This window comes from Aegilops tauschii, chromosome 7 (assembly GCF_002575655.3).
Source record: "Aegilops tauschii subsp. strangulata cultivar AL8/78 chromosome 7, Aet v6.0, whole genome shotgun sequence".
Lineage (NCBI taxonomy): Eukaryota > Viridiplantae > Streptophyta > Magnoliopsida > Poales > Poaceae > Aegilops > Aegilops tauschii.
In genome coordinates this window covers 497,990,822-498,004,091 of record NC_053041.3, presented here as the reverse complement: position 1 = coordinate 498,004,091, position 13,270 = coordinate 497,990,822, and the positions used below count along the sequence as shown (strand labels likewise).

The following is a 13,270-nucleotide window of genomic DNA, read 5'->3' as shown; positions in this document are numbered from 1 at the left end:
CGTGCGTAGCACCTGTCGACCAGGCATGACAAAGCGTAGCACCTGTCGGTCAGGCATGACTTAACATCTCCACCGAAGCTCCGTGCAAGACGAAGCCGCTCCACCTCCTGCCTCTGACTTCCAGCGCTGCTCCACAAACGATGCTCCCAAGAGAGAAACGACACCGCAGTGCCGCCATCGTCCGATCTGGAACACCAGATCCTAGGGTTTCCCCCAGAGCAGCACGAGTGGGTCGACAGTAGTTACACGACGATGCCTCCATCAAGGTAACGGCGTAGAACGCCGTCATATCGCCTGCCAACGGCTCGGTTTTCACCGGCAACCATGTCTCCCCAACTCGCAGCCGGGACTAAATGATGGATCTCGAGATCCGATCACCAAGCCTCTGGCCGGCCATCTCTGACAACGAAGATGACCACCATAATTGGCCAGCGAGACGACGCGAGATGAAGTAGGGCGCTGCCAGCGTGCGTCCTGGCCAGCACCACCGGCGCTCGGCCCGTCCCGGACCACGCCTCATGGCCGAGGGCAACGGCAATCGCTGCCACGACGAGGACGCAGACCGGAAGCCCAGACCTGACCCACCCGCGCGCCGCCACATGGCCACCACCAAGCGCCGTTCAGGCGCAGCCCCGCCGCCGTGAGGGACGCCGCCCCACGGGCAGCAGACGCCAGCCACCGGCGGAACACCGCCGCGCGCCACCGGCTGCCGCGAGATCTGCGCGAGAATGACAAGGACGCCCCGCCGCCACCTTCCCTGGGGACCACGCAGGCTTCGCCGGTGTCCCCTCCGGCGGCGGCGAAGCGGGGGAGGAGCGGGGAGGGGCGGTGCTGTGCGGAGGGGAAGGAGAGAGCAGTCGCTGCACCGCCGCTGCCGAAGTGGCGGCTGGAGGCAGCCGCGCGCGAAACCTAGATCGCCTCCTGTTTCGCGAGAGCTCACGTACGTACCGGTTCGTTGCCCCTCTGACAGCGATCGTTACCCCGCATAAAACCATTTGAAATTTCATTTGACCACTAGCTTTAACTTGTTGTTCCAAACAACTCTCATATTGTAAGGTTTTTTATTTCAACGCTCATTGATGAAGTTGTTACAAGTGTGGTGGTGTGGGATAAGTTCATCATGTCGACCAGAGGTGAGAGTAATCATCAATGCGCATGTAACCAAACAACTCAACGTTCCATATGAAGAGCACAAACATGTAACAAAACACGGTGCTTTGTGGGTAAGCAAACGGCATACAAAAATGGCCCAGATCTTGTATTAGGCCACGCAGTCTATACCAGGCCAGGCTTTGAGAAAACGCAAAAGGTCGCACGGGAAGCAAACATCCCCTTTGTCTTTGGTGTTGGTAGAGAGAAATCATGGGCTTTCACGGATGAGATAGATCGATGCAGAAAGCCCCTGCGTGTACGTCCGTATGTTGGATTCCGTTGGTCTGCCGGCCTGTGCGTGAAGCTTTCTCCGGTGGCATCCTTTTGGACGACGTTGGTTCTTGGGACTTGGGGGCTTGGGGCTGCACACATTCTACTTCTTTCGACGAGAATCAAGCATCGCCTTCAATGTCTAAATTGGTTATGCATATCTCTCAATCAAATACCAGCTACCAGGTTTGCCTCTTGTGTGTCCCATCAAGATGGACATTAGTTCTTGTGTGTCCCATTGCTTACATGCGTGGGGTGGCTTCTGATCTTCAGGCCCCATGACCTCAATTTCAGTAGATATTGTGTGAGGTGGGCGTACTCGTGTTTCAGTGTTGTACTAGTGTTTCTACAACAAAACATTCTACTTTTCCGCTGAGGAACTCTCATTCTCTCAAACAGAGAGGCCAACGAATTCGGTAGCACATTTGCTAGAACGTAGCCAATGACAGTGCTAGAGCCGAGGAGGGAGAACTTGTTACTGTATTAGGGATTGAGTGGTGGGGAGTGTACCACCATGAAGTGTCCCCTATCGTCTCCTATCGAATAATGTGTTTTTGGATAACAAACAGATAACTCGCATTCTCACAGCACCAGAGTGGCATCAAGCCATCAACATATGACAAAACTGGTGAGTAGTTAGAAAGCCCATCATTTAGGTCTTAGGAAGCTCACAAAGCTAGTTGACAAAAACCTCCAGATCACACATACAGATTGATTGCGCGCGTTGACGAGAAGCCGATCAAATGCTCATGCACCATGGATCTCTCCAAAAAGTTCAGTTAAGGATTCCCCTAGCTACGACCACAAAAGATCAAAGGCCTAGTGCGTACGTACGCGTGCGCTCGACCGATGGTTTCTAACAAACTTCGCTGCAGCCCGCGACACTTGACCCCGCTTGCTGTTTGTTAACAATAAGCACGTTGGAAACAAGGTTTTCAAAAAGGCTAAATGCAATGGGTTTTCTTTTTCGACCACTCCTTTTCACATATTTGCTGTGCGTTTTTTGCCCAGTTTATAAGCAAGAGCTAGGTAGCCATTGAGCTAGTTTGGACTTTGGGATCGATGTGATCTTACACGGTCCCTTGCCCTTAGGCCTTAGCCTTAGGCTAACTATGATAGCCCTACCATGCATAGCATAAAGCTGCATACTAGGAATAAGAGATGGAGATGCCATATGGCCGTGCAAGCCAAATGCATGGTGCATATATATCTGATCATTAGAAGGGTAGATATATACTCTCTCTGTTTCAAAATAAGTGTCTCAAGCTTAGTACAACTTTGTATTAAAGTTAGTACAAAGTTGAGACACTTATTTTGGGATGGAGGGAGTAGTAGATATGTATCTTTTTTTGTATGAGATAAAATCGTGTCACATGCATGCACACTGGTTGGAAAAAATATATAGTTGAGCTTAACTGTATAAGGAGAATCGAGACCTATTTACGGAGGTGTGTACACGATTGGAGGCTACAGCGAGGGATATTTTTACCCAACATGGGTGGCAGCATGATCTTAGGATTGGCCCCCCTCCACTTTAGGCATTATACGGACTCTACATGTTTCTTTGTATTTCGCTTTTTTTTTTTCATTTGAGTGAGAGGATCTTGTTTGGCTGTGTGCATCTGAGTTATGCAGAGGCTGAGTGAAATACTTTTATAAGTAATAAAGCGCCCCTTTTAGAAAACCTATATAAGGAAAAAACAAACCACTGCACATTAATTGTTTAATTAGGTTTTATCCAAATGACAATCACCCCTCTTTCTAGGCGAGAAGGAGGGCGCCGCGATATCTAACTCCTTCCACTGGCTTGGTTTCCCTCCCCTTCAGCGTGGGAAGTGGGGGAACCCCGGGTTTTGCCTATCCATCATGTAATTAGGGTTATGGTTTTTGGTGTTGTGACGGCATCATTTAGATGGCGGCGGTCGTGTTGCGTTCAATAATGGTGCCCCGGCTTCAACCCATATCGACGAGATGGTTGTTGTTGTCGAGGAGCCAATGGGTCATTATCATCATGGGGCATGTGCTCCAATGTTGTGTGGTCTTGGTTTGATCATCGGCTTGTTGGTCTCGCTATTGACACACTTGTATTTTATGTAGATTATTCTCACCCGCGGGAGCACGTGGGCAGGTTTCCGGTTTCCGCTGGTGAGGCTAGCCCAACCGTCAGGGCAGATCGAGGCACAACCCTGGCAGCTTCTTCCCCTATATCGTGTAACTTGCGGCGGGTGGCTACTGTAACAACAACAAGAAGAAGTGTTCCTCTAAAGGTCTCAATGGGCAATATTTGTTCATGATGTTCTCTTGTTCATTCTTTCCTCTGGCGATGGCACGACAACCAAGCAAGCGACACCGCATTTAGTTCAAGATGATTTTCTTGGGGATCAGATGTATTTCTAAGTTTTCACAGGGCTTTCTGTAAAAATGGAGACACATGTCCTAATTTAGATGTTTCCTTTGTACTCACCTTCAACAATTAATATAATCCAAAATATATATATTTCTTGCCAGGAGCTTGGTTTTCCCCACAGGTTGGAGAATGTTGTGTGCTATTAGATCTACGTCTACAGGTTACATTTTAACCATAAAGCCAGACAGGAGAAATAGAGCAGATGCCAACTACAGAATGGATAGGCATATTACGAACTAGAGTACCACTATAACCATAAAAATATATACCGAAAATATGCAATTTTGTGAAAACAATGCGCAACCGCGATTGACTGTACACACATGGGAATTAAGTTTTGAAAAGTAAGGTACACACATGCAACAAAGAAGAATGACACTCCTGCAAATACATTGCTCTAGTCAGCTGAACCGATTAGAATGGTTGCTCCCGTTTTCATATAGGACTAGAAAATTAGGGTGATGCAGAATATTTAAAAATTGATTTTTTAGGGAATTTGAGGAAAGTGATGATATTTTTTGTTTTGAGAAACGTGATGTATTTTTTAGGTCAAGAAACGTGATGATGTGATAAGAGAAAGTCTAAATGCATTTTTCTGTGTACAGTACATGTACGGCCCATTGGCCCATCCATTTGTAACTGGATGTGTGGATCGAGATATATTTAGCTATCGGCCCCGCCGTCTATTGCTTGTATTCCCCATAAAATAATGCAATAAAGGGTAGACGGTGATTCTTATAAGAAAAATAATTACTTGTACGTACGTTGTTCATCCCATAAATCAGAGTGTTATATATTCATATAATCCGTAATTGTCGCAAAAACAGCCCCGTCCCCTCCCGCCCCTCCCCCGTGCGGCGGCGCCGCCCCGCACCGGGGAGCCCCTGCCCTCCTCCTACAGCCTCGCCCCTCCTCTGCTCTCCTCCGCCGCCGTCGCCCGGGGCGTCACAGGGCAAAGCCCTTGTGGCGTGGCGGCGACGGCGGTTTCTCCTCGGATCTCGATCTGGTTGGGAGGCGGCGCTCCTCTCTGGCCAGATCGACGGCGGTGGCGCAGATCGACGGCGACATGGAAGTGGTGCGGCGGCGGCGGGGGAGGATGGCACCAGCAACGGCGGATCTGGCCTTGACTCATGTCGGGCTAATTCGTTATGCTACCGATCTCAATCGCCGTCGGCGGGGCACTGCTCCCGGACTTGATCTGCAACACGAGGATGTCTGGGGCGCCGGCCCTAGGCTTGGTGGTGGTGGCCTTCTTCTTCGTCGGAGTTGGTCGGCCGGCTGGCTGTGCTCGCATGGTCATGCAGTGACCAGCGGCTTGGCCGGTCGGCGGCGACGGAACTTGGCCGGTGGCAGCGGAAAGTTCTGTCTCGATCCCAGGGCGGCGGCCCTGGAGGGTGGAGGCCGGTGAAGCTCAGGCTTCCCGCGGCGGCATGTCGTGGTGTAGTCCCTGTCCAAGGCGGATCTGTGACGGCGATCTGCTATGGATTGGTTCGGATCAGAGACGGCAACGAGCGCGCGGGATCCTTCTCGGCGGCTCTCGCAGGTTGGCGAGGCGGGGTGGGAGCCCTCCTCCTAGGCTCCAGTGGTGGCACACTCAGGCAGTGGCCGATCCGCCAGGGGTCCCACGGTGGCACTGTTGTTGCAGTTGGTCGCCGGATCTAGGCGGCTGGATCTGGGGCTTTGAAGGCGGTCGAGACGGTGCACAGGTTGTTGGGTGGATTTCTTGGGACGGATCCAGGTGAAAACCTGATCTTCGGTCGATGGCCGGAGACGGTGATGAGGATGCCCTTATCATCGTTTCCTTCATGAAGGCATCATCGAGGTGAAGCTCCCAACTCCACTCAATACCTCTGGGGGAAACCCTAGATCAGCTGATCGGATGTTGGCGGCAATCATGTGTCGTAACCCCCTTGGGGGCGGCATTCTTGGAGGTGCACTCGGCTTCGCGGGACCAGCGGACGGCTTCTTTGGTGGAGCGGTGCTTCATCCATACATTGATGGCGACGGATCTGGACGGCGTGGCGCAGTGCAGATTCGGAGTTCGATGTGGGAGGATGGACTCGCTCAGGAGGACGACGCTGTCTGGCGTCGTGGTGGCGCCGATGGCTGAGAGACCTGGCACGGTAGATGCAACAGTATAGCTCTGAAGATGGACTCATGGCAGGTGGCTGCGGCGGCCCCATACCCGGCAGGCGTCCTGGTTGAGGAGTGCGCCGGACTGGTAGGTGCCCCATACCAGGCAGGCGTCCTGGTTGGGACCTCAGGTCTTAGATGTTTAGGCTTGGCTGCGATGTCTGTTTGGTATTAGGCCCAGACTATCAGCGCCCCTTCATCAACTGGATAGGTGTAGCGACAGTTGTTGCTTAGACGGTGGCTTCAGTCTTACTATTGTATGACTTTGTTAGGTCTTGTGAGAATAATTAATAAAGTGACCGCATGCATCGCCCAGATGCAGAGGCCGGGGGTCATCCTCCTTTTTTTAAAAAAGATGTATTTTAGTTTTTAGATGAGCGACAATTAATATGAATCGAACGAATAGTAAAAAGCAATGAAATATGATGCTCCACAAAGCTAGGGCTTACAATGATATAAAAAAGAATGTGCTGGGCATACAAACAATCAAAGTCCGGTTCTTTTGTGGGCACAAACTAGATTTTGTTCTACCGGAGGCATGCTAAAAGAGATCCGGTATAGGGTCTACAAAGAGCTGGCCATTTTTGAAAAAGTCCTGCTCAAGAGGAAAAAGGATGCAATATAAAATGAAACAGTTAATAATATAAAGAACTAGTATAGTAAGTCTACTTATTCAAAAATGAGAGACAGGCAGCTATCCAAGGAATCATGTAGGGCATGGCATGGGTCTCTTTGAGGAACCAATTAAGAAGGCATGCAGCCATGCATGCAAAGATCCCAAGGCAATGGAGAGAGAGGAACATGGGTCCTTCCAAAAGGGAATGATCTTTTCTGTGTGTGTGTGAGAGAGAGAGAGAGGCGCAACCACCACAGAGGGAGAGGGGCAAGGAGAGAGATTAAGGGGAGCAAGTTGGCCACCAAAAGTGGTGGCCTGGTTTTGAGAAATCCCATGATTTTGTTTGAGGGGACAGGGGGCAGGGATTAGGGTGGCATTGATGCATGGGATCATGCCATGCCTTCCCAAAGACAGCTTACCAGCATATATGGAGCACGAGACACAGAAAACAAGAACACAAGCCCCCTTCTCCCTGGGCAGGAGAGGAGACACAACATCTTATTTTTGCTACGGCATATTAGAAAAAACACTAGGTTTGTTAGCATCTTATAAAAAAAAACTGCCTACATATATAATTTGCTAGACTGTTGCAAGTTGCAACACACCACAGGAGTGATCATTACTACCACATAAACAACCTAACAAAAATAACGGACACTAGTTTATGGTTAGTGCTGGGCAAAGCACGCATGATTAGTTATAAATACAAACAACGGCATCAAGCACCAACATTCAAGTCAAATGTAAGATTATATATAGAATGAGGCCGTGCAAGTGAGCTATAGAGCTACAAGATCCTCCTCCTGATCTCCACGCCCAAGAAATTAACTATACAAATGAATAAAGTTTTCCTTTTGATAGAATAAAATAATTGGTGGTCGCAAAAAAGTTCATGGTGGATCCATTTTGCAAGATCACACATCTCACTTAAATAACATGGTAATGTGTTGTGAACAGAAGCAATAGCAACAAATCCGCAAAATTCAAATTAACAAATATATACTGGTGCATTAGGTCCAACAATCATATAGACAAAATCTCCCTAAACTTTACTCCAACGCGAACTAAGAGAGAAACGAACAACCTAGAAAGAGGAAAATAGATGAAATTGGTACTTTTACGTTGTAGCACTCACAAGGTTTGGCACCTCTTAAATCCAATGTGATCCCCATGCATTGCTAAGCTTTCAGGTCTTAAATCAACAGTAATTAACCAACCAACCAGGCAGCCAATGAATAATTAACATCATGCTGATAGCTAGCTAGGGTTAGGGTTTCTTCCTCCTGGCACACTCAATCCAACTAGCTCCTCCTCCAACCAAAATCACCATGAAATCTTACTAATTAAGCAGACAATATTATTGCACCAGTGCAGATCATGTTCATATATATAAGCTCTATATAGAAGGCAGTGAGCAAGCAAACCCTAGGTCACCGTCGTCGACTGTTCGTAGTCGCCGGTATGCATGCATGCACAGAGTAGAAGGCGCGCGCGCCAATGGCACCTACTGCCACGCCGACACGGACAGCAGCGGCCGCGTCTGCCACCCGAGGAAGCACGCGCCGCGGGACTCCTGCACCAGGTATCCCTCCGACGGGTAGTGCAGCCGCAGCAGTAGCCGCGCCTGGGAAACGGCGAACGCGCTGAGCGGCCGCGCGGCGAACCCAGTGCCGCGTGCGGCGGTAGCCCACCGCTCGAGCCCGCGCCACCACCTCCCGCCTGTCCCGCCCACCGCGGCCTCGATCTCCCTGCCGAGGACCTCCTGCTCCACCGCCAGCCTCTCCCGGCTCCCCGGCGGCACCGTCGCCTCAAGCGCCTCGAACACCGCCGAATAGTGATCCATGGCCACACCAACACGGCGCGGGAGCTCGTCGATGGGGTCGATCTCTCCTCCGCTCGCCTCCCTCTCGGCGACGGTCACCACGGCGGGGGCCATGGCCTTCACCCACTTGAGGAACGCTGCGAGCTCGTCCTGCCCGCCGAGCTTGTGCAAGAACAGCACGCAGTTCACGGCCAGCGTCTCGTCGGGATGTAGCTCCAGGCTCGTGACAGCGGTGCTCGGGGTGGTGCTCGTGCCGGCGACGTGGTGCGTGCTGGCGGCGCAGGAGAGGAGGAGCGGGGTGAAGTGGAAAGGGAGGTGGATCGAGCGGGCGAAAGCGCGTAGCCGGTTGCCTGTACGAAGGAGTGTGTCGCGGTCGGCGCCAGCGCCGGTGATGCGGACCTCGGGCGGGCCCAGCGCCGGGTCGGCTCGTTCGGCGATCGCCTGGAGGAGTGGCGGCCACTGCACGCCGTGCGCCGCGTCGAGGTCGAGGATGTGGACGCGGCGCGAACCCTCCACGGCCTCGAGGATGGCCTGGTTGGCCGTCAGGTGGGCGAACCGCAGGAACGGCGCGATCTGGTTGAACGCCAGGTACGCCCCGGACGGTGCCGGCGCTGTCCCAGCTGGCGGCCGCGGGGAGAACGGCAGCCCGGCCTTGGAGTCCACGCGGAGCACGAGCGCGCGCGCGAAGTGGTACGCGAGGCGGTCGGTGGCGTCGCCGCGCGGGGACGCCGCGGAGAGGAGGATCTCGGCAGCGCGGCGCGCGGCGGCGAGGTCCCCGCGCTGCAGCAGGTCGGCGCAGGCCAGCACGAGGTCCCGCGTGGACGGTGCCGCCGCGAGCGCACGCCCGCCGCCGCCCAGCAAGGCAGCGTCGCCCCCGCCCTCGCCGCTGCTGTTCCTGAGGTCGGCGTTGCTGTTGTTGTCGGTGTCGGAGGACGAGGAAGAGTGGAGTGAGCTGATCATGTCTTCTTCTTCGCTCGCGGCGCCCTGGGACTAGGATCGTCGTGAGCGGCCGGAGGTGGAGGAGAAGACGGAGACGGAGACGGAGCATGAGGGCGCGCATCTCTGGGGGGGTTTAATAGGGACGATGAGGGCGCACGTCCAGCAGCATCTGGGCTCGCAGCTTCCTTGACAGGACATCATCTGCCAAAAATACACAAGTATGCTGCTGCTGCTAGCTAGCTTGTGTGAGTGAGTGAGAGGGGAGAACCCAGCAGCACCATCACCAGCAACCAGCTACGCTACTACTACTACAAATAATGTCAGCCATAGCCTACTAGATGCACTGTGCAAACTCACAGATGAGAGAGGGAGGGAGAGTAGGTATTTTGCTCGGCACCAGTAGTACTGCTTTCTCTCTCCTCACAATCCCTCTCTCTCTCTCTAACTATGTAGAGGGGGAAGGAAGGGGAAAGGTGGTGGCGAGGGTGGCGTTGTCTTTTATTCCCTGGACTGTGGCGAGGATGATTTGGGTGGGCTAAAGCGCGAGGGGAATCTGAAACATTCCAAGGAATGGTGGGCTCATGGACGAGGTTCATACGCCAGAGATTAGCTTCTACGACTAGTTGCTGCATCTAGAAATACTTATTAATCAGTGGCAGCTTTAGATCGGCTAGATAGATGAATGGACACCTGCGTGTAGTAGGGAGCTATTGCTAGCTTAGGGCGAATTGGATTTTGTGGTAGCTTAGTGGTGATCATTGGATATATGTATGTTGTCTCAAATGTTTTTGAGGTGATTCTCTTTCTATATACAGTCTATCATATCTTACCACAGAATCTGTTAAGTCTCGCTAAGCTTTTGACGGTTTAAAAGTTATCTAACAAATATGAAATAAATAGTGGAGAATCACTCTAATGTCTAAGATGATATAATGGAGCGATTATGAAAATATGCATTTATGAGTCTTCGGCAAAAGAAAAACTTTTCAGCTCACCGCGGCATAAATATAGATTGAACTATTTGTCTTTTTATCCACGACACATACAGTCATATTTTTTGAATCGCTCTATTGGATCATATTATATTACAGGTGTGTGGTTCCGGTATTTTTTCAAGGATTTTTGGGAATTTTAATACCGCCTAAAACCTTAACTAGCTCTGTGGTAAGCTATGATAGAAAATTTTGATGCACGTGCTTGGTTGAGGTCGGGGGAACATACACACATTAGCCTTAATTTTCACTAGAGGCTAACGCGTGCTTGGCCGCCCCGTTGCTCGTGGGGGTGACGAGGACACATACTAGGGATAGGGTCACATGCCTGGCCTACAGACCCTACCCAAGGACACCATGCACTGCGTATTGGGCCCCTGGGTCAAGTAACCGATCGTAAGTATTGCCACCTGAGGACCACTCGGAAGATAGCAACCACTCGGAGTCTAGCAGTCCACTCGACCGGTTCATCTCACTCGGAGTACCTGACTTCACTTGGACAGAGAAGACCAGGAGCCTCCTTGTGACCGCAACGGTCAGGACGTGCGTCCACCCCCATCAAATGTAGTTAATGCCGACATTACCAGTAACTGTCACCCTTAAGACCTTCCTTTAACCCTTAGTTATGGAGGCATTCATCAGGGGTCCGGCGCACTCTATATAAGCACCCCTGGCTCCATAACAATGGTTCGCGATCTCTTGTAATCCATACACTCCAGTCAATCAAGTTCCTGAGCACCGCGACATAGGGCTATTACCTCCTCCGCGAGGGGCCCGAACTCGTAAATCCGAGTGTAACAGCTGCATCGTAGGTAGACTCTGCCCTCTAATTCGTACCCCCATACACTATTGTTAGACTTACACCCACGACAGTTGGCGCCCACCATGGGGCAGGCGTCTAAGTGACTTCCAGCGTAGTTGTGATTTTCTCATCTTCACCATGGTTTCCGGCGGCGGATTGTCATTCGGCGACGAGATCCGTTTCGGCGCCCTCAGCTTCATCGCTGATGGTTTGGCGTGGCTCCAAGAAGCCACGCTGGACGTCGAAGCGCTGCCCATTCGCGGGGCAGCACACTTTCGTGTGAGTACCTTCAGCGTTCTTCTTCGACAACCGCCGATTCCGTATCAGTCGGTAGATCCAGCGGCATCCCTCCGCCCTATCGTTCATCGTCGCAAGCGCTCCGAGCGCTCGCGGTTCCAATGGTGGATCAAGCACGCGGTGGCCCTCCAGGTTGCGGCCCCGCAGATCACGGTGATTGAGCCCGATGAGCCCATTCTCGACTTATTTGGCCCTCTACATGACTACTCGGACGGCGCATCCGAGTGCAAGAGCAGCGACCCTGCTGCAGAGGTGCTTGTGGCTGGTTCCCAGCACAGTCTGCCCGGGTATCCCCACGGCGGCGCGGGAGTCGATGATCCGTCGCACGGCGACATCGACGACAGCGGGAACTGTCACGATGACGAGTACTACCCCCAGCCCCTCAACCCGCAGCAAATGGAGTTGCAGCGCGGGAACGAGCAGGCCCTTTGGACATCCATCGTTGGGACGACTCCCGAGGCTCAAGCCTTGGAGGCCGTGCGCCTGGCCAACCTGGCTGAGCGCACCATCTGGAGGATCTCCAGAAGTCACTCGACGATCGGGCGCACAGACAACAGCAACCCAGTTCCAGTCGACGGCAACTGTTCTTGAGTGATCCGCAATGTGATTACCAGGTATTCCGCACCCCAATTCAGAATTTGGCGGCTGCCACTCGGATAGTAGATTCCATTCAGCCGTCCTGATCAGAGGCAGGGGAAGGACTCCTGCAGATCAGAGCCCTACTCAAAGCCGCTGAAGAGCAGAATTCAGATGTTTCCAGTCATGCAACATGATTGATACATCTCCGTACTATCTACTTTTCCGAACGCTTTTTCTCTTGTTTTGGACTCTAATTTGCATGATTTGAATCAAACTAACCCGGACTGACGTTGCTTTCAGCAGAACTACCATGGTGTTGTTTTTTGTGCAGAAATAAAAGTTCTCGGATTGGAACGAAACTTTTTGGAGAATTATTTCAGAATAAAAAAATACTGGAGCCAAGAACCATCGGGTGGGTGCCCTGGCTGGGCTCAAGACACCAGGGCGCGCCCTGGTGGGTTGTGCTCACCTGGTGGCCCCGATGACCCTAATTCCAACTCATAAATACTTATTTTTGGAGAAAAAATAGGGGACGAAGTTTCATCGCGTTTCACGATACGGAGCCGCCGCCACCTACTGTTCTTCATCGGGAGGCTAGATCTGGAACCCGTTTGGGGCTCCGGAGAGGGGAATCTTCGTTCTTCGTCATCAGCAACCCTCCTTCAACCCCAATTCCATGATGCTCCGCACCGGGAGTGAGTAATTCCTTCATAGGCTTGCTGGTCGGTGAGGAGTTGGATGAGGTTCATCATGTAATCCAGTTAGTTTTGTTAGGGCTTGATCCCTGGTATCCACTATGTTCTGAGATTGATGTTGTTATGACTTTGCTATGCTTAATGCTTCTCACTAGGGCCCGAGTGCCATGATTTCAGATCTGAACCGTTTATGTTTTCACCATTATATCTATGTTCTAGATCCGATCTTGCAAGTCATATTCACCTATTACGTGTTATGATCCGTAAACCCTAGTGTGACAGTTATTGGGATACTTTCCGGTGATGACCGTAGTTTGAGGAGTTCATGTATTCACTATGTGCTAATGCTTTGGTATGGTTCTCTATTATAAGGAGGCCTTAATATCCCTTAGTTTCCTTATGGACCCCGCTGCCACGGGAGGGTAGGACAAAAGATGTCATACAAGTTCTTTCCATAAGCACGTATGACTATTTACGAGATACATGCCTACATTATATTTATAAACTGGAGCTTGTTTTGTATCGCCCTAGGTTATGACTGTTATATGATGAATATCATCCAACGA

General features: G+C 51.5%; 1 protein-coding gene across 1 annotated transcript; it reads right to left on the bottom strand.

The window, feature by feature from the left end:
- Window positions 1-7,728: 7,728 nt before the first annotated feature.
- Window positions 7,729-9,796, bottom strand: LOC109765067 (protein MONOCULM 1-like). The gene has a single exon (XM_020323851.4). The coding sequence runs from the start codon at window positions 9,358-9,360 to the stop codon at window positions 8,083-8,085; it is 1,278 nt and encodes a 425-aa protein (XP_020179440.1). The 5' UTR covers window positions 9,361-9,796; the 3' UTR covers window positions 7,729-8,082.
- Window positions 9,797-13,270: the final 3,474 nt, after the last annotated feature.